General features: G+C 42.2%; 1 protein-coding gene across 1 annotated transcript; it reads left to right on the top strand.

Annotated features, from left to right (window-relative positions):
• The first annotated feature begins 202 nt into the window (after positions 1 to 202).
• LOC141585846 (uncharacterized) lies at positions 203 to 1617 on the top strand. The gene is made up of 4 exons (XM_074406908.1): positions 203 to 359; positions 515 to 908; positions 1062 to 1310; positions 1500 to 1617. Exons 1-4 carry the CDS (start codon positions 203 to 205, stop codon positions 1615 to 1617), a joined length of 918 nt encoding a protein of 305 aa, XP_074263009.1.
• Positions 1618 to 22621: the final 21004 nt, after the last annotated feature.

Here is a 22621-nt window from a genome sequence, read left to right on the forward strand (position 1 = left end):
TTTTGATTCTTTGCAATGGGATTTTATCCTTAATATGCTTCATGCTTTGCACTTCCCAAATGCATTCATTCACTGGATTATGGGATATATCTCTGGTTCTTGGTTTTCCATTAAAATCAATGGAGCTACCCATGGTTTTTTCAAGGGTCGGGGTGGCCTAAGGCAAGGAGACCCTCTTTCTCCTTACCTCTTTGTACTTAGCATGGAAATTTTATCAAGACACTTAAGGGGATTAGACTCACAGCGTCAAGTCTCTCTGCATCCCAAGTCTGCTAAAGTCAAGCTAACTCACTTAGTCTTTGCTGATGATTTAATGCTTTTCACTAGAGGAGATGTGCCTTTAGTCACTGGTGCAATGGGTATACTAAATGATTTTGCATCTTGGTCTGGATTACATGCTAATATTACTAAGACTGAAATATATTTTGGTGGAGCTCCCCCTCCCCTCCCGTCAAAGATCAGATTCTGCAGGCCACTGGATTTACTAAGGGACATTTCCCATTCAGATATTTAGGGATCCCTCTCAATTCTGCCAAGAACTCTGTGGAAGTCTATGGTACTCTTATAAATAAGATTCAAAACTCTCTTCTTCAATGGTCAAACACCTTCCTCTCCTATGCTGGCAGGATTCAAATTCTTAATTATGTTATCTTTGGACTGGCCAATTTCTGGTGTGCTATTGCATTGCTACCTAAGACTATTCTGAAAAGGATAAAAAAGATTTGCAAAGATTATTTCTGGAATGTTGAGACTGATAGAAGGAAACTTGTCTTCCAATCTTGTAAATGCATCTGCAGACCTCAAAAAGAAGGAGGGTTCAATATCAAAGAACTTCTCTCTTGGAATAAAGTGCTCCTGGCTAAATGGCTATGGATGCTTGAACATGATTCTGCAGGGAATTGGGCTCAGTGAAATCGAGCTTACACTTTCCCTGCTAGTTCCATTTGGCAGCTTAGCATTAAAGATAGATACCCTGAAAGTTTGTGCAACATTATAAAGGTCAAAGATGAAATCCTGGCTAGGACTGGTTTCATTTCTGCTGGAATTACTGTTGTGACCAGTTGGTATAAAAATCGTAAGTTCAGAGTTGCCTTGGCTTATGACTGGTTCAGATCCCATGGCCCTCCTGTCTTATGGTTTAAAGCTCTACAAGGCCCGGCTATCCTACCTAAGCACAGTGTTACTGCTGCTCTTGCTGCACTAGGGAAGCTACCTACTGTGGATCTTCTTATCAGTAGAGGCATGGTTCTGATCAACAGATGCACACTATGTAAGCAGATGGCAGAGACTCAAAGACATCTCTTTTTCAGGTGCTTGTACTCACAACAAGTCTGGCAGGGGCTTGTGCACTGGATGGCCTTACCTACTCGAAGTAATGATCTAGAAACCGAACTCAAATGGATGGTGCAATCTAGGGGCAGGCATCATTGAAAACATAATTGGAGGAGAAGTTGTTTAGCAACTGATATCTCCTATATTTGGCAAAAAATATATGGCAGAATCTTCACTGGGCAGGAAACCAAGCCTGCAACTCTTATTGAACAAATCAAAATTGTTGTAAAGATTAGATTACTAGCTTGCCAATCTAATAGGTATTGTATAGAGCTTGAGAGCTAGGTTACTTTGTGCCCTTTCTAGGGTGCTAGTGGATAGTCTTTCTAAATTTTTATCCCCTTTTTAATAAAATGAGGTATATCTTCTTGCAAAAAATAATAACAATAACAATAACAATAATAATAATAATAATAATAATAATAATAATAATAATAATAATAATAATAATAATAATAATAATAATAATAATAATAATAATAATAATAATAATAATAATAATAATAATTCTAACTCATAAAACAATTAAAGTAATTATAACGATACAGATTTAATATAATTAAAACCCATCCTAAAACCAACCCAATCACCCCCATCACCCACGGGTTAAACCCATCTTAAGACTCAACCAACACTCAAGCACTACACGGTTGAAACCGTGTTTACCAACCCACAACCATACAAGGGTGACCCGTGTTTCTCACCCACATTCACCACCCCTAACTAACATAACCACGGCCACCATCCGTACACAACACCCCCTGGCCAGTTACCGCAACCATTACCACCATCGACACCCCACGAGCTAACACACTTGTGCCCTAATCCCGACACTCACACCAAATTCACAACTGAACACTCACTCTTACACACATGAGCTCTGCCACCTACAACCACCACATCCTCTACCACATACATCACCGTGAGCTACCGCCACTGTGACTCACCCCATCGCGGTGATGTGCAACCTAACCAGTCCCCAAACACAGCTCCCATGGCAAACCTAACCCGCAACAACAACAACACAAACCCAACACACCCTTGCGTAATCAATGGCCTAACAACCACTCAAACCACCACCAATAGCCACCATCGTGCTCTCCCTTGACCCCGCCGGTGGGACCATCGGCTGCATTACTTGCCAAAGTCGCGGCCTTTAGATACAAATACGAGTCAACAAGACGACACCACCACCACTTCCACACTCAACCTCATACACACGGTCTCCAACACCAACCACCGCCACGACCACCACCATATACACCCCTGACTCGCCTTCAAACACTACCAGCAGCAGCCCCTAACCCAGGTTACAGTCTTGTCGAGACATGGTGGCTTAAACCCTTGCACAAACACGGTTCACAACCATAACCTTAATCAACCTCCACGGTCAAACCACCACCCGCGATTGGTCAACGATGGTCTCGATCAAGGTCAAGATGGTCAAGGTCCTATGGTGGTCCTAGGTCTCAGGTGGTCAACGGTTTACAAGTATAAGACGAATTATTTACGAGATGAATTAATTATACGACGATTTTAATAAAACAAACCTTTTAAATCTTGAGACAAGGAAAGACGAAAGGCTCTTTTGCTTTTCTCCCTTCCACTCTCTCTCTCTTACCCTTTATATAATTATTGTGCAAAAGTGATTTATGGTTAGGTCTAGTCTTTATTTATAGTAGGTAGGATGGCATTAGGAAGATTCGAGGAAATTCTCTTTATTATATTATTATTATTATTTTTTTTTTTTTTGGAGCTAAACTGAACCAAAATAATAATAATAATAATAATAATAATAATAATAATTATTATTATTATTATTATTATTATTATTTTCATTAAAATAAAAATAAAAGGTTTACATGAAATTGGTGGGGAGCCGAGAGACAATCTGGGCTCCCACACCCTTAGCAATAGCAAAGCTAAGTCTAGTAAAAATGTAAGCGGCTACCCGAGCTCCCGCATCCTGAAATACCGATAATTTCTTGATTAGCTTGAGCAAGGCAACAGCATCCGACCCCAGCTCCCCAAGCAAAGAGAAAGAGAAAGGTAGGAAACCATAACCCGCTACCGCGCACAAATCCCCATACTTAGCACACTTTCGCTGAGCAGCATCAGCGACAACCCGACCCGGCACAAAATCTGCCAACCCAGTCTGAGTCAAAGGTGAAGAACCTGTCAGGTCGACGCACACATCACGCCCCCTGTCCCAAGAATAAAGCAATAAATCCGCTGGACGAAGAGTGCCACCATGCCCATCAACCAAACCGATATCAACCTCCTTCCCCACAGTAATACCAGATCTATAACAGATGTCGAAAAGAGTGTCCCGGACAAGGTTATGCCGATGTATAACGCCCACAATACCAGTTCAAGAAACAGCGTGGTCCCCAAAAACATCCCCAGCAAAAACTCGAGAGCAAGCAGGACAGGGCCTAGATACCGTGAATAACGGAACACCCAGACGATACCCCAGCACACTACGGTAAGTCCTCCCGTTCATAGTCTGCCCCAACCCTGAGATAGGAACCGCACGTAACCAATCAGAGGAGTGAGAACCCTGCTGAGACTGCCATAAAGCAAGCTGGCATGGTGTCAAAGAGAAAACAGACTCTGAGGCAGCAACAACCGTCGTGAAATAAATGTCTGCCAATTTCTTCATAAGTTTGGGGGCAGCAATTTCACTAGGGCGACCTAATATATCAGAACCTGTAGTCGCATTAAACACCTGCGCGACATCATCAAAAGCAGGGCCAGCAGCTAAAACACCAAAAGGGCCGAGGAGCTTAGCCTGCAAACCAGCCGACTGCAAGCGGGACGCAAGAAAAGCATAAAATAAAACATCTCCCGCCGCATAGACACCAAGTCCACCAAGATGAAAAGGGAATGTAGCAAGGCGCCACTGCCAATCCCCAAAACCCGGCCCTGACTCTGAGGCAGCAACAACCGTCGTGAAATAAATGCCTGCCAATTTCTTCATAAGTTTGGGGGCAGCAATTTCACTAGGGTGACCTAATATATCAGAACCTGTAGTCGCAGTAAACACCTGCGCGGCATCATCAAAAGCAGGGCCAGCAGCTAAAACACCAGAAGGGCCGAGGAGCTTAGCTTGCAAACCAGCCGACTGCAAGCGGGACGCAAGAAAAGCATAAAATAAAACATCTCCCGCCGCATAGACACCAAGTCCACCAAGATGAAAAGGGAATGTAGCAAGGCGCCACTACCAATCCCCAAAGCCCGGCCCTGACGCGGTGACAATACGCGGTGATAATATTATTATTATTATTATTATTATTATTATTATTATTATTATTATTATTATTATTATTATTTATTTTTTTTTTTTTTTTTTGCAGAAATCAGAATCTTTGCATATAAAAGTGAAATGATGTTTGAGTACAGATCCTACTCATTCTACAAGGGAGACCAATATAGTCCCCTCCTAAAACCAAACAAAAGAACCATAATTAAAAATAGACTAAAGAAAGGCTAGGCTAAACCTCCCCTTCATCTTTCCTAGACCTAAGAAGGACTAGGTATTTGACACGCCATATAATAGTAGAGACTGGCTGCACCAGCTCCTGAAAAAGCCGCTTATTTCTTTCAGCCCAAAGTAGGTATATGGAATAGACCAAGGCACACTTACGTTGCTTCTTTAACCAACTCCTCCCCTGATTATGCTGCATGAACCAATGAAGAACAGACTTAAGCTTGGAGTGAAAGGTGAACCCAAGCCATTGAGAGACCTCATACCACACTTCAGATGAGAAGGCACACTCAAAAAATAAATGACTAGTAGATTCCACCTGTCTTTCACACAGGACACATCTATTAGTCAGAAAGAGCCCCCTACTGCAAAGGTTATCCACTGTAGGGAGCCTGCCCTGCATAGCAAGAAGACCAATGACAGCATGCTTAGGATAGTTAAGAGGCTCGCACAATATTTTATGAGGATAGAACTTAGCTCCCTTTATCCGCAGACAATCATAGATCAACTGTTTAAAGTTCTGCAGGAGGAGTAAAGAATTAGCCTGTACTCTGTCCCCAGCTACCTGAAGAAGACAATCTCTGGAAGATATGACATTGCCTCAGAACAAGGAATGTGCAGCAGTAAGCTTAAAATCCCAGAAATCCACACCTTTGAGGATATAGGCATTGGCCCATTTCACCCATATATTAGGTGCATTAGTGAGAATCTTTTTAACCCAAATCATCAGTTGTGCCTTGTTCCAACTAAGTATCTCTTTAATGTCAAAACCCCCCTCTTCCCTAGGAAGACAAATGCTCTCCCAGCTTTTGAAGACAAGTCGTCTTTCTTCATCTTTAATACCCCACATGAAGTCCTTGCACATTTTGTTAATGCGCTTAACAATACCCTTAGGAAGGAGAACACTAGCACCCCAAAATTTGTGAAGGCCAAAGATAACAGAATTAATAAGGGTAATTTTACCAGCATAGCTGAGTTGATGATTAGCCCAATGGGAGATGGTCTCTCGAATTTTATCCAGCATAGGAGTGAACATGCGCTGAGTAAGCCTGGAACTAAAAAGAGGGAGTCCCAAATACCGTACAGGCAGATCACCCTGGGTGTATCCAGTAGTAGATAAAATAAGGGCTTTCACTGAAGCAGGAACCCCACCAAAAAAGAGATTAGACTTCATAGGATTAACATGAAGACCAGACAAAGCAGCAAACTGATGAAGGCATTTATCCACAACCAGAACTGAGGGAAGATCCCCTCGAGTGAAAACAAGTAAATCATCCGCAAAGACTAAGTGGGTGAGTTGGACTTTCACACACTTAGGATGATAAGAGAAGCCAGGGTAAGAGGGTAACTTCCTTAAGAGTCTGGACAGAACTTCCATACAAAGCACAAACAAGTATGGGGAGAGGGGGTCTCCCTGTCTTAGGCCCCTTTTACCCGGGAAAAACCCTTCCAAAGAGCCATTAACACTGAGAGAGAAATGGGAGGAAGTAACACAAGCTAGGACCCAGTTAGAGAAAATGGGGGGAGGGGGGGAAACCAAAAAGTTTTAAGCAGCTAGCAAGGAACTCCCAACTGACAGAATCAAAAGCCTTTTTTATGTCAACCTTTAAAATGCACCTGGGAGTGAGGAGGCTTCTGTTGTATTTAGATGCAAGCTCATGACCAAGCATGAAATTGTCGAATAAATCCCTCCCTTCAATGAAAGCTGCATGTTCCAAGGCCACTATGCTAGGCAAAACCGACTTCATTCTGTTGGCTAAGATTTTACTGACCGTTTTATAAAAGACTGTACAGCACGAGATGGGCCTAAACTCAGTAACTGAGGAGGGAGAAGCAACCTTAGGAATGAGAGCTATTATAGTAGAATTTGCAGCCCTAGGCATAGAGCCTTTAAGGAAGAATTCCTTAACAGCATCCTTAAAATCAGTACCAGTAATGCTCCATGAATCCTTGAAAAATCCTGAGGAATACCCATCCACCCCAGGACTTTTGTTTCTGTCAATAGAAAACAGAGCATCTTCAATCTCCTTGTCAGTAACCATTACATTCAGATGATCAGTAGCAGATAGACAATCCTTAGTAAAAAGCTCAAGTGGAATAGGAGTCACATTCTCAGAGGATCCAAGAAGTGATTCATAAAATCCTAAGAAAGCTTGTGAAACTTCGTTATGACCAGAGCAAAGATTACCGTGCATATCTTTAATGAGGCCAATAGTATTGCTACTGCGTCTAGCAGCAATGTTAGCATAAAAATACCTGGTATTAGCATCACTTAAACGCAAATGCTGGACCTTAGCATTCTGGGGCACTAATATACTCCTTCCCAAAGGTATTGTAAAGAAAATCCATAAAATTTGCAAGGATTTCGTTAGGGGCATTTAGGAGGGCAAAATGAGGCTAGTTTTTAAAGGTTGGAATGAGGTTCGCTTCCCTAGGAAGAAGGGGGTATTGATATAAAAGAGGTATTGGGTTGGAATAAATGTCAACTGGCTAAATGGAATTGGAAGCTTTTGTATAAGCCTAATTGTCTATGGGCAACTTGGACCAAGCACTATGTACTAAATGTAACACCCCCTCATACCAAGGTGGCTGACGAGGACCACCCTACCATGAAAGTGTGTTACCATCTCGGTTGCCCGAGGTTAGTATATATCAAAAGCGTCTGTCCTAAGCACATTTAATAGAAATACTGTAAAGTATAAGTGTTTACAACCATCCAAATCCAAATCCAAAACCAATAAAGTGAATCCAACTGATGACAACTACAAAATCATAACTAAGACTCATAATTATGATACTACAACTAGTGAAGACGACTCCCCCATGACCGCCCAAGCTCACCAAATGCAATACCTGCCAAGCCTGCTCACCATCCCCGAATGGATCACAACAGATTCCACAAACAACAACAACGGGGTCAGTACCGTTTAATCAAGATAAGACAAACAAATATTGTAACCGGTTGATCATCCTCCACAGTAACTGACTACACACCGAAGTGTGCAGCCCTGCCGAATTACCCATCGCAACAGGTAATCCACTCCACCGGTAGGGGACTGCAGCCCATCCCCACCAAGTCCAGCTCATCAACGAGTGACAACTCTGTCCCTTATTGTGCACATCCCCTCCCGTGACGGGTTCCACGGAGGGCGAACTAGGGTGTAAAGCCACTCCCGCAAGTGACTCCACCACAATCAACATAATCATCACCACACCATAGCATCACAGCTGTCACAACACCACAACCATCACAACACAACCACATCACCACCGTCACCACAACACCCATACTCCGATGATCAGCAGATAACAACAATTACAAAACAACACAATCTTAAATCAATTAACAGTAACTGAGTAGGGAAAACCCTACCTTAGCAACAAGAGTAATATGGAGATTCAGGCAACTAGAATGGCTCCTCTACGAAGTCTTCTCCTATACAATAATCACATAACACAATTACACATTGCACAATCCCCTTTTCCCCCAATTCAAACATAAAGTAAACCCTTAGAACAAGTCATCAATGACATGAGAATAAGGACTTACCGATGGTGGAATGAACGATTGAATGTAAAAGCTACGATGATTACACACACAGTGGAAGATTAGGGAGTGATTAGAGTATCCTAAAAGTGATTAGGGTTGTGAAATGGCATTTAGAAACTGTTTTCACAAATAAATAATCCCTAAACACTTCCGCATCAAACCGCTGAATAATTACTCGCCAGACCGGATACTCGGTCGAGTATGGGGTATACTCGGCCGAGTATCCTCTACTCGGTCGAGCATTCATCATACTCGGCCGAGTATTCGTCGGCAGTAGCCAAACAAAATACACTTTTGACACTACTCGGCCGAGTAGGCTCTACTCGGTCGAGTATTTAGCTTATAAAAATCCGTAGTATTACAGTCTTCCCCCCTTGAAAAGAACTTCGTCCCGAAGTTCACACTCTACCCTAAAACAAGACACAAAAAGACACAAAAAGACACAAAAAGACTCCCCAACGAACACTTATCAACACCAAAGAAGTACACAAAGCATCACAAGACCCACTATCCCGACTCAAAATAAGACAAAACACACACGCGACCATCTCCTACCCCCCTAAAAAGACAGTGGTTACGTCCCCGTAACCAATCATACCTGATAAAAAAGATTAGGAAAGCGTTCTCGCATAGCTTCCTCGGGTTTCCATGTGGCCTCTTCCACATTGTGATTAGACCAAAGTACTTTGAGTAAGACGGTCTCACCATTCCTTGTCTTACGGACTTTGCGATCTAGAATCTATTTAGGAACCTCAGCATAGGACAAGGACTCATCAAGCTCGATATTCTCCACCTCAAGTATGTGTGACAGATCACTCACATACTTCCGAAGCTGTGAAACATGGAAAACATTAGGGACTCTATCCAAAGCTGGTGGTAAAGCTAACCTGTAGGCTACCTCTCCAATACGGTCCAAAATCTCATAAGGACCTATAAACTTCTGACTCAGCTTTCCTTTATTTCCAAACCTCATCACCCCTCGCATAGGTGACACTTTCAAAAGAACCTTGTCACCTACTGCGAACTCTATGTCTCTGCGATGCAAATCGGCAAAACTCTTCTGGCGATCTTGAGCTGCCCTCATCTTTTACCGAATCATATGAACTTGCTCAACCATATCCTGTACCAGCTGTGGTCCTAAAATCACAGCCTCAGAACTGTCATCCCAACAAACTGGACTTCGGCACCTCCGTCCATACAAAGCCTCAAAAGGTGCCATCTCGATACTCGTATCATAATTGTTGTTGTATGTAAACTCAATCAGATCAAGTCTGTCCTCCCAGCTGCCCCCAAACTCCATTACACATGCCCTCAACATATCCTCTAAGGTCTTGATGGTTCTCTCCGTCTGACCATCAGTTGCCGGATGAAAAGTTGTGCTCATCTTCAAGGTAGTACCCATCAACTCTTGCAGTTCTTGCCAAAACATGGATATGAACCTCGCATCACGATCAAAAACGATATCCTTGGGTATACCATGTAACCTACCACATGTATCCTATAATCCAATGCCAACTGCATCTTTGACCAGGTATCTTTCATCGGAACAAAGTGAGCTGACTTGGTTAACCGATCAACAATCACCCAGATCATGTTATTACCTTGCTGTGATCTAGGTAATCCCACAATGAAGTCCATAGAGATGGACTCCCACTTCCACTCAGGTACTTCCAAAGACTGAATCTTACCCTGTGGTCTCCGCTGCTCACCCTTGACCCGCTGACAGGTCAAACATCTAGCCACGAACTCAGCTACATCCTTCTTCATGTTTGGCCACCAGAAAGTCCTCTTAAGGTCTTTGTAAAACTTGTCACCACCTGGGTGAACTGACTAAGGAGTGCAATGAGCCTCCGACAAGATCACTCTTCTCAACTCTGCATCCTCCGGAACACACCATCTCCCATCAAAGTGAACACTACCATCTGTGTGGATAGAAAATATGGAAACTGTTCCACTCTCCACTCTTGACTTCCATTCCTGAATCTTAGGATCAAGCTCTTGCTTACTCTTGATGTTCTCATACAAGTCTGGCTCTATCGTCAAATCCCCGATGGTATCCACCTTCCTTATCATAAAGATCCCCATCTGAGATATCTCATTCGTCATCTTCAGCAAGGACATGGCCGTACATAGCGAATGAACGCTCTTCCTACTCAAAGCATCTGCAACAACATTAGCCTTACCGTCATGATAGATGATCTCCATATCATAATCTCCGATCAGCTCCATCCATCGTCTCTGTCGCATGTTAAGCTCCTTCTGAGTGTTGATATACTTTAGACTCTTATGATCGTAAAACACCTTAAAGGTTGCCCCGTAAAGGTAGTGTCTCCAAATCTTAAGAGCAAAAACAACTACACCCAGCTCCAGATCATGAGTAGAGTAATTATCCTCATAGGGCTTTAGCTGCCTCGAAGCAAAGGCTATAACCTTCCCCGCCAGCATCAAAACATAACCCAGACCATTCTTTGAAGCATCGGTATACACTTCAAAGTTCTCACATCCCTCTGGCAAGGCTAGAATAGGAGTTGTGGTCAAACGTTCCTTTAAGGTCTAAAACACCGTCTCACAAATCTCATCCCAAACAAATCTGGTCTCTTTCCTCATTAAGGCAGTCATAGGCCGTGCTATGGTAGAAAAGTCTTTCACAAAACTCCTGTAGTAGTGATGTATCACTTTCATATATACTTTTATAGCTCCCTTTACATCGTATTTCATACCGTTTCGTGCCTATTATATCATTTATATGCTTTATTTCAATGAATTGTCGATACTGCCGCTATTTTGTGTTTTGATGCAGAAATGACTCAATATGAGTGTGATCAAGCTGAGATTAGCATAGCGGAGACGGCACGGTAGAGTACACGAAGCATGGCACGGGAAACGAGGAATCACGAAGACTAGAAGTGAAAGAAGAGAAGAAAGAACCTGTGAAGCAAGTTCCTCGATCGAGTCACTGCTGACTAGATCGAGTCACTGTCCTCGATCGAGTCACTTGCGACTCGATCGAGGATCCTCTCTGACGGGCTTTTTTCCGGAATTTCCTAAAACACTTATCTTTTATTATAAATTAGAAACTCGTGTTTTATTGTTGTTTTACGTTATATTTTGCTAAGTATTGCTGGAAAACACTCTTAAGAACCCTAATCTCCCTTTTGTATGGTACTAATCTTTCCTCGTCAATTTAATCATTATTTTATGTTCTTTAATTATTGTTTTATACTTGCAATCATGTCTTCATCTTTAATCATATTTGTGGTTGTTATTGTAGTCATGAGTAGCTAATCCCCTCATCTAGGATGAAGGGGATCTAGGTTAATAAAAAGGGAAAGTCAGTTAATTGCTATTGATATCATTAAAGTTGTTGTTTGATTGTTGTAATTCTTCTAGTTAATCGCTTGAGGCCTGAGTTATTAATTAGTGTAGCGAATCGATCCTATCGCCGACCGGGTTAGAATTGATATAGGCTGCGACAATCAAATAGAGAGTATCTAATCATAGCGACCGCATATTAGAATCGATCTAAAGGGCATAATGGAGTCGACCGATCTTATGACCTTAAACAACTTGATAGATTTAGTAATTGATTGATAATCCCCGATTGATTGACCTAGTGAACCTAATTCCTAGACTTTTAATATTATTGTTATTCATCATTTAATTACATTGCAATTAGTTTGTTAGAATCAACTCAAAACAAAACCCCCGAAATTGGTTACTTCTAGGCAATTTAAATACTCTTAGACTTAGCTTTCACCGCCTCCCTGTGGATTCGATACCTGTCTTATCACTAGCTATTTTTGTTAGTCCTGAGATAGTTTTACTTTGATTTGGTAATACGACTTTAGCCACATCAAATTTGGCGCCGTTGTCTTGGAGGCAACAATTGTTTAGTCTTTTTGTGTTTATTTTGTCTTTTTGTCTCGGGGAACCCAGTTCCTTGAGACCGTTCTCACACTTTCTTGTTAGTTCTGTTTATGCCCAGTCTAATAGGTCCGAGATTATTCCTTTTGATCCCGAACCTCGAGAAGACTTTTCACTACAGACGGAAATTTAATCAAGAAGTGAGTCAAGTAGAAGACTTGAGTATACTTGACGTCGAAACGGCGAGCTCTACGAGACAAATGATCGGTCCTACGAAGAGGAAGAGGAAGAAATTCCTATCTCGATATTCCTATTCCCGAGACTCCCGTTCTGAAAATATCATCATGTCTACCCTAGCCAGTCACTCTGAGCCAACCTTAGATTCTATTCCACAAGGTTTCAAGCTGCCCACCTCTACCAATGGAACATTCGAGATTCGGCCATCTTACATTAATTTGGTGGAACGAAACATGTTTGGAGGGACAAACATGGAGGACCCCGCAACGCATATGGAAAAGTTTGTCACTTACTGCTGTTCAATCCCATTAACAGTGGAGTGACACAAGATCAAGTTAAGCGGTGCTCTTTCCTTTCTCTCTGAAAGATGGAGCTGCTTGAGTGGTTAAGAGATATGGATATGGATACGAAGAGTTACAGATGGAATTCCTTGGCTCTTGCTTTTTACAAGAGGTACTTCCCGCCTCAGAAGACTAATGCTTTGAGGAATCAAATTACTAGTTTCAAGCAAGCGGCCATCAAGATTTGAACGAAGCTTGGACTCGCTTCAAGCGTTTAGTTCGATCGTTCCCATCATGGTTTCCCAAAGTGGTTCCTTTGCAACTAGTTTTATAACGGGTTGTTTGACGATCATCGTGCCCTTTTGGATTCATCTGCTAATGGGAGGTTTCAAGATAACACACTAGATGGTGACGCGTGGAAGTTGATTGATCAGATTGCTACCCATACCGCGAGGTATGGAAATCCTAGGGAAGCACGCGAGGTAATCGGAGTTGATAGTGCTTTGGCGGCACAACTGGAGGCTATTTCTGCCCAGATTGCCGAGATGAAGACTACCCAATCATTGGGTAGTAAAGAGAGAGTTCATGCTATGAGTCAGCAAGTAGAGGAGACTTGTGCTAGATGCGGTTTGGATGGTCATGGTGCAGCTGATTGTATGAGCACATTTGAGCGGAGTTCTTTGCCTTTCAGGCTTACAGACAAGGTGCACAAGGTACACCTTTCTCCAACTTCTACAATGAAAGAACGAAGGAACACCCTTTCCTTCAATGGTCTAGCCAGAATGTGCAAAATCCGCAGCAGTCACAACCGCAAAAGAATACTTATATCCCTCCCAATAATCGCGGTAATCAACAACAAGGGAGATATCAAAGGCAAAATCAAGGAGGCCAGCAGTTCAACAATCAATATCAGCAGCCTCCTCAGCAAACTCCTCAACAAAATACTCAACAAGCTCCGAATAATGATATGGCGAGTTGCGCATCTTTTTGCAACAAACTTTGTCAATGCAAACAGGCGGCTCGCTCGTTTTCTCGAGTTGATTGCCCATAACAAGATGCTAGATACCCAAGTGGCTCAGATGGCACTTCAAAATCCATCAAAACAGGCCAATGGTCTTCCTCCTCAAGGCAAGCAAGCTCATGAGCAAGCTAATGTTATTCAGCTGAGGAGCGGTACTTCTTATACGAACCCCGACCTGCAAAGTCTTGAGAATGAAGTGCCCATTACTGTTGATGAAGTCCCTTACATGCATCCCAAAGGATTGGGTAATTTGGAGCTTAGTGATGATGAGAAAGAGCCTGACGAAGTTGAAACACGAGCTGACGATAAAAGTAAAAAAGACGAAAAAGCTGAACCAACAAAGGTTCCTCGACCGAGTCACAGGCGACTCGATCGAGGATCCACCCAGCTCGATCGAGTCACCCCTGACTCGATCGAGGATCCCAAATTATCAGCAGACGGTGTTTCAAAAGTTATTTCTAAAGAGAAGCAAGCCGAGCCCATAACTATTTCTCTACCTTTTCCTCACTGACAACAAAAATCCAAGCCGGATAAGCGATTCGGTAAGTTTATGGAGGTCGTGAAGAATCTACAGGTAAGTGTCCCTTTTACTGAATTGATTACTCAAGTGCCGGCTTATGCAAAGTTCATGAAGGAGATTTTGACAAGGAAGAGATCCTTTGACGCGGTGGAAACTATTGCTTACACTCGAAGTGCGTGCCATGTTGCCAATTAACTCACCACCGAAATTAAAGGATCCAGGAAGTTTTTCTATCCCTTGTCAAATTGGTCATCTTTCTATTAGTAAAGCTCTTTGTGATTTGGGAGCTAGTGTCGGTGTTATGCCGTATTCTATCTGTAAAAAAGTTAAATATGGGTCCGTTGTGACATTACTAATATGACACTGCAGATGGCCGATAGAATCGTTAAACACCCTCCGGGGTGTTAGAGGATGTTTCCGTTCGAATAGGGAAGTTTTTCATCCCCGTTGATTTTGTTGTCATGGACATGGCTGAAGACAACCAAATCCCTATCATCTTGGGCGACCGTTCTTACATATCTGCGGGGCGGTCATAGATGTTAGGCAAGGAGATTGACCTTAGTCATGGGGGGATGACACGATTATTTTCAACTTAGAAAAAGCATTGAAAAACCCCATGATAGAAGAGACTTGTCATAGTATAGATATTGTTGATTTTACTATTGATGAGTGTCTTCCTATGTGTCTTGACAGGATCCTCCGGAGATTGCCCTGGTTTCGATCCAAATGATCGACGGGTTCATGGAGTCCAGTTCATCGAATTGAGAAGCTTCTAACGGAGAGGAATGCCCACATCGAAGGTATACGATCTGGGTGTCACACCTAAGGTAACTGAGGTAAAGAAACCTGAATTGAAACCCCTTCCCTCTCATCTCAAATATGAATTTCTTGATGACTCGTGAGATGAATCCGGTGATTGTCAATGCTAACCTAATCAAGGTCAACTATCTCGCTTTGTTGATCTGTTTTGAGAACTCATAAAAAAGCAATTGGGTATAGCATTGACGATCTCAAAGGTATTAGTCCTGACTTTTGTATGCATAGAATTCACTTGGAAGAAGGCCACAAGCCTAGTGCACAAGGTCGAGATTTACTAAATCCTCCTATGCAGGAGGTGGTAAGAAAAGAGGTACAAAAATTACTTGATGTTTGGTATCATTTTCTCTATTTCGATTCTAAATGGGTCGATCTGTCCAAGTTGTACCTAAGAAGGGAGGTACTACAGTAGTAAAGAATGATAAAAATGAATTGATTGCTACTAGACTTGTCACAGGATGGAGGATGTGCATTGACTATAGGAAGTTGAACACGGCCACTAAAAAGGACCATTTCCCACTTCCTTACATTGACCAAATGTTAGAGAGATTAGCATGTCATAGTTATTTCTGTTACCTAGATGGCTACTCCGGTTTCTTTCGAGATACCCATTCATCCCGAGGATCGGAAAATACCACTTTCACTTGTCCATATGGTGTATTTGCTTATAGGAGGATGCCCTTTGGCTTGTGTAATGCTCCTGCTACCTTTCAGCGTTGTATGATGGCCATATTTTCTGATTACATAGAGTCTATCATGGAAGTCTTTATGGATGATTTCAGTGTATATGGTACGATTTTGATGTTTGCTTGAGAAACTTGACTAAGGTTTTGCAGTACGTGAGAGAGAGCAACCTTGTTCTCAACCGGGAAAAGTGCCACTTCATGGTTACTGAAGGAGTGGTACTCGGTCATTTGGTGTCAGGTAAGGGCATTCAAGTGGATAAAGCTAAGGTTGAGGTAATTGAGCAACTCCCGTACCCGGTTAATGTTAAAAGTGTGCGTAGTTTTCTTGGTCATGCAGGGTTCTATCGCCGCTTTATAAAGGATTTTTCTAAAATTGCTCAACCTCTAACTCAGCTTCTTCATAAAGATGCTCCTTTTGTGTTCACCGACAAGTGTGTTCAAGCCTTTGACAGGATCAAACAAGCACTTATCTCAGCTCCTATTATCCGATCACCGGATTGGAACCTTCCTTTTGAGATTATGTGCGATGCCAGTGACTATGCAGTTGGAGCTGTTTTGGGACAGCGAAAGGACAAGGTGTTACATGCCATTTATTATGCAAGCAAGACTCTCGACGATGCACAAATCAACTATGCTACTACAGAGAAGGAGCTTCTTGCAGTTGTCTATTCTTTAGACAAATTTAGAGCTTATCTTGTTGGTTCTAAAGTTATCGTACACACCGACCATGCACTTTAAAATATCTTTTAACCAAACAAGAGGCTAAACCTAGACTTATTAGATGGATTTTATTATTGCAAGAATTTGATTTGGAAATCCGTGATAAGTCCGGTGCTGAAAAATGTTGTTGCAGATCATTTGTCCGTTGAGATTCTCGGAAGAGAAATTTTGCCCATCGATGATTCTTTTCCGCACGACCATCTTCTAGCCGTAGCTGCAAATACTCCATGGTTTGCAGATTATGCCAATTATTTGGTAGGAGGAACGCTTCCTCTTGACTTATCTTATCAGCAGAAGAAGAGGTTCATGCATGATGTGAAGAGGTACTTCTGGGACGATCCCTATCTGTTCCGAGAATGTGCTGATGGTATATACAGACGATGTATCCCAGAGGGTGAGGTACGTGCCATCCTTTCTCATTGTCATTCTTCTTCGTATGGTGGTCATCATGGTCCTTCTAGGACATTTGCTAAGGTAATGCAATCGGGTTTTTATTGGCCTACTATCCTTAAGGATGCTACTAACTTTGTCCGTTCTTGTGATGCTTGTCAAAGAACTGGCAATATCTCGCAAAGGCATGAGATGCCTCAAACTGGAATCTCCGAAGTAGAGATTTTTGACGTTTGGGGCATTGATTACCAAGGGCCGTTCCCTACATCTTTTGGGAACCAATACATATTAGTAGTCAGAGATTATGTTTCTAAATGGGTGGAGGCAATTGCCACCCCCACTTGTGATGCTAAATCTGTTGTTAAGTTGTTTCAGAAGACTATCTTTCCACGGTTTGGAGTGCCTCGCGCAGTGATTAGTGATGGAGGCACGCACTTCAATGAGTGTCATCTGAATTCCCTCATGAAGAAGTATGACGTTACACACCGAAGAGGATTGGCTTATCATCCTCAAACCAAAGGACAAGTAGAAGTTTCCAACAAAGAGTCAAACAGATCTTGGAAAAGGTGGTAAGCAAGAATAGAAAGGATTGAGTCGGAAGCTCGATGATACTTTGTGGGCTTACCGTCTCGCCTTCAAAACGCCGATTGGCACCTCACCTTACCGACTTGTCTATGGCAAGTCCTGTCATTTACCGGTGGAGCTTGAGTATAGGGCTATGTGGGCCATCAAGGAGCTGAATATGGATCCCTCACTCGGCGGGTGAGAAACGACGATGCGATTGAATGAGCTAGACAATTTGATTGCATGCCTATGATAGTGCTCAAGTTTACAAGGAGCGAACGAAGAAGTGGCATGACAAGCATATCTTGCAAAGAGAATTTCATGTTGGTGAGAAAGTTCTCTTATTTAACTCTCGTTTGCGCTTGTTTCCAGGTAAATTGAAGAGTAGATGGTCTGGACCGTTCACTGTTACCGACGTGAACAAATTTGGGTCAGTTACACTGCATTCTGACACAGGAAAGACCTTCAAAGTGAATGGGCAACGCTTGAAGACTTATTATGAAGGTGATTTCGTGGGGGTAATAGAGGCTCTTGACCTTTTCCCCATTGATTCTTCTTACTGATGAAGAATTACGGTCGTGGGACCGAAAAACCAAACTGCGCTACCGAGAGGCAGCTCGGATTTTGTAAATCATTAGTTTGTAATTAGAATTTAAATTCACATATTGCTTTTGTTTTTATGTTTCTTTGAACTTGGAGAGACGAGGAGAGGGTACTTGATGTGCTTTCAAGTGTCTTTTGCAGGAAATTTGACGGGATTTGAAGTTATGAGTAACAAATGACGAAGAAAGGAGTGGACACCTTCCTCGATCGAGTCAATGGCGACTCGATCGAGGAACCTATTGACTCGATCGAGTCACTTGCGACTCGATCGAGGAACTGCGCTGAATTCAAAAAGTTTAAAACGAGAGTTGGGTAGTCCTGAAATTGGATCCTCGACCGAGTCACCTGCGACTCGATCGAGGAACCAAAATAAACCCGGTTCCGCGTTTTCTTTTTGCCGGTTTTGTGTTTAATTGCTCTTATTTCCTTCACTTTTCTTCTTCCTTTTTCGACATACTTCCTGCATTCCTTCCTCCTCTACTACTCATTCTCTCTTTGTTCATCATAATCATCATCAAAACTCACTAAAACTTTGTGCTTTCTTGCTTATTAATTGATTGAATCATTCTCTTGTGCTTATTTTCTCAATTCCATTGCTTGAATTACTCAGGTAAGTCGCGAAATTGCTCTTATTTGTCTCGAAAATTCTGATTTTTGTTGCTTAAATCTTGAGTTTATTGTGTTAAATATTCCCTTGCTAGTATACAATTGCTATTTCCTTGCTTTCTAGCCCCTTATTTGTTGACATTCATGCCTAATTTGCTAATTTGGGAATTAGGGTTCTTCAAAATCCGGGTAGAAATTTTGCATTAAATTGGTTAGAATTGTATTCTATTGCTTGGAATCTTCAATATTTGATATATACTCATGTTCCCCTAAGTTTTTGGATGCTTTCATTGTCATTTGGAGTCTTAAAAATTGATTTTTCGGACCCATACATGCCAAAACCGGGACTGTTTTTGTGACATTGTTGGAGCTTAATTTTCTACTTGTTCTTCTGTAGATAATGTCGACTTCCAGGCAAGGTAATAAGCGGACTAGAGAAAGGAGAGCACCGGTCCAACAGCCAGAAGTAATTCCTGAGGCGATTGTGTCTTCGGAGGATGATTTGTCCCCCTTAGACGATTATCCATTTATCGAGTTTCGCGACAAAAGCCCGAAGACAGGTTTGAATACCTGTTATCTAAGTCTATGAGTGCCACCCGATGCGTGGACAGAGAAATTTTGCGCACATTGAAGATCGATGATATTATGTTTGGTATGTTTAACGAGATTGGGCTGCAGGGTCTTTTCACGCTCCACGAGTTATCTTACCCTGCCCTGACTCTTGAATTTCTGAGTTCTTTTACTTATTTGCCCAGTGATCACCTAATTAGATTTCGTTTGCTTAATGTTGAACGGTCTTTGACCTTTGGCCGTATTTAAAATCCTGGGATTGGATAAACATACTTTTGAAGGGGACTTGTATGGTGTTGGTGGGTTGTCCGCTACTCTCGTTATTTCCCTTTATTTATCGGTTATGCGGACGCCGACGTTAGTGCCATGGCTTTGTTAGATGTCCAACACGTTTGCCTTCGTATGTTTTTGAGGTATCTGAGTTAATTGCTGTATGGTTGGGCTGATAAGAGCAAGACCTCCACTATTGAGGTCTTAATACTTGCTAGTTACTTGAATCCTTTTAGGGAGGCGACATTCCAATTCTCTCCCCCGCTCTTGTCTCGCTCGGATTTGATAGGGCAATTGGGCGGTACGGGAACCTTGACTGTGGTGCTCTTGTCACCAAAATTGCTAGGGCTGTTTGTGACTTTGAGGGTGATGACCCATATGAGCCCATGGCTGACTATGAGCCACTTGTTGATGATGACCACCTTCGCTATGACATTTCCTATATTGATATTAAGAATGGGAAGGACCATTACTGGAGGGTCCGCGGTGAGTCATACATGCTTCTTCCTTGCGCCCGTTTGCCTGCTGTTGACCCCCTCGAGGAGAGTACGGCTGTGGTGCGCCCACCACCCGTTACTTATCTGATTCCCGAGGATCTTTTGATTACTTTTCCTGGGTCTAGTACTACTACCACCACCGGCGGGCGCCGGAGACGTCGTGCACCTACTACCCATTTGCCAGGTTCCTACCAGCCCGCTCCTCCTCCACCTCCTTCAGCCTATTCCACTTCAGGCTACGCTCCAGGTTACCATTTTGATCCCGTCGTTGAACGGGAAGTGAGGATGCATACTGGCATCAACACTGCTTTGACAGAGAGGAGGATGTGGGAACAGATGGAGGCTATGACTTTAGCTTCAAGGGGGCGATATCGCGGTGTGTCACCTTCTTACTACACTACTCCCGGTGACGACAAGTAGTGTGTTTCATCTTTACGGAGTGACTCCTACAGAGTTTGGACAGTTTAGCACCGAGTTTGGTGCATTAGGCCGTCCCTTCTACACTCCAGTCCGCCCCTCTCAGCCTACTTCTGTTTTCGGGGAGGACACCGGCATCCCTTGTTCCCAGAGAGGCCCATTCGGCCGCTTTGTCGCTTCTACTTCCACCGCCGCTCCCGGAGGCACTCGTGGTCGCAGCCGTGTTCGGAGACCCACTCGTGGTAGAGGCCGTGGCCGCAGCGCCGTTCCTGATCCTGAGCTTATATCCTTATATGCTGATATTGATGGTTTTGATGATGGTTCTGGAGCCCAGTAGTGACAGCTGGTCACTACATCCCTCTTTTTTTTCCAGCTGGTTTGGGGGAGGCTACTTGCATTCATAAAATGGTATTATCTTTCTTTTTATTTTTATTGCATTTCCTTTTTACCCTCTTTCCTTTATTAGTAGTGTCCTATAGGTTGCTGGTTTTCTGTGTGATTGCTATGCTGTAGGCGTCACAATGAGGACACTGTGACATTTAGGTTTGGGGGAGTGTGTTTATTTCTGTTGTGTGCTTTTATTTATTGTTGTGTGGAAAAAAAAAAACAAAAAAAAATCAAAAAATTTGAAAATTAAAAAATCCAAAAACATGTCTTTTATTTATTTTTGTTTATTTTAAGTCGAGTCATGGTGAATTGTGTAGCAATGATGATAACTTGCTTTGTCTTTGCATTTGAGTCTCATTTAGTTGTCCATGTACGTTGTTTTGACCTGTTAGATATGATGAACAAAGCTCTTTACTCAAGTCTTGACCGTCACAATATGCCTTATGCCGAGTAGACTTGACTTTATTTTGTTGGTAAACCACTTAAATTTCTGAGGTCTTTAGAGCTTCCTAGGCCGGGAACATTAATAAACCGGTCTCATTGTTATTTAGGCTGATGAGTGTGGTCTCCTTGTGGTATATGTAATATCAAACTGCATAAGTGTGACATTAGTTTCTTAGCTTTCGCGCGTTCATTTGATTAAGTACATGTGGATAGGCGATTCTTACCGTTCAAATAAGCCTTACATCACCCAGTTTTGTTAGCCCGTTTGAACCATGTAGCCATTTTATATCCTATTTCTTAGCTACATTCTAGAATTTGCCCACCTTTTCGGGACAGTTGCAGTTGTTTGAGCCTTATTGTCATAGCTACTTTGGTTGGGTTGGGACTTTTATTGTCATGTGGGTAGTAGCTATCTTTTTGTAACAATTGTGTGACCTCTTATGTTGAAAAGAGAATATTATGAAGCAAAAAAAAAAAAAAAAAAAAAAAAATGAAAGTCTCGAAGAAAAAAAAAGAAGAGAAAGAAAAGAAAAGGAAAAAGAAAAGATGAATAATGTTTGCTTCATTGAATTTTGTTAGGAGGTTGTGTGTGGTAATTTATGGAATCTAATGCACATTTGGAGAGCTTCTTCATTTCTCTCATATGTTGTCAAAGTTGAGATTATTTCTCCAGTTGGATGATTGTTTAATTTTTTATTAGATTTGGCTATTGGTTTAGCGCTGCGACTACCGTCTGAGCCTCACATTACCCATACGTGCTTTTGCACAAGCCACTTCTATACCCATGCCACTTTACCACCATTCCGTCCTTGATACATGTACTTGGTCTGTTCCGTGAATGCGTATTAGCTGGAGGATCTCTTATCACATTAGATTGCATGCATATCTCATAAGTTGAGTGAGTGTCTTATTTCTTTCTATCTTACATAAATCACCCATTATGAGTGCATGAGTGAAACCGCGAGAATCCGACAAAATGGTCTTGCAAGGTTGAAAAGTGTTTGGTTGAGTCTCGGTATCATGTCACATCTTGAGTAAGAGCTGCGTGAGTCTATTACCCGTGCTTTTGAATTTGTTTTATTAGCACAACTTCAGTCATTACTTTGTTATAGATATGGACAGCTGAGTCTTGTATGTGCCTAGACATTTGCTCTGAGTTATTCATTCACCATATGTTTGTTGTCCTTTGTTTTGGTCTGATTGCTTTGCTTGAGGACAAGCAAAGGTTTGGTTTGGGGGAGTTTGATGTATCACTTTCATATATACTTTTATAGCTCCCTTTACATCGTATTTCATACCGTTTCGTGCCTATTATATCATTTATATGCTTTATTTCAATGAATTGTCGATACTGCCGCT

This window comes from Silene latifolia, chromosome 1 (assembly GCF_048544455.1).
Source record: "Silene latifolia isolate original U9 population chromosome 1, ASM4854445v1, whole genome shotgun sequence".
NCBI classification, from domain to species: domain Eukaryota; kingdom Viridiplantae; phylum Streptophyta; class Magnoliopsida; order Caryophyllales; family Caryophyllaceae; genus Silene; species Silene latifolia.

Bases quoted from the DNA above. Each gene is read 5' to 3' on its own strand.
- LOC141585846 (XM_074406908.1), top strand. From the start codon at position 203: ATGGAAATTTTATCAAGACACTTAAGGGGATTAGACTCACAGCGTCAA. The intron at 360-514 runs GTATACTAAATG...TCAGATATTTAG, and splicing joins TTTAGTCACTGGTGCAATGG to GGATCCCTCTCAATTCTGCC. The intron at 909-1,061 runs GTGAAATCGAGC...TGTTGTGACCAG, and splicing joins TCTGCAGGGAATTGGGCTCA to TTGGTATAAAAATCGTAAGT.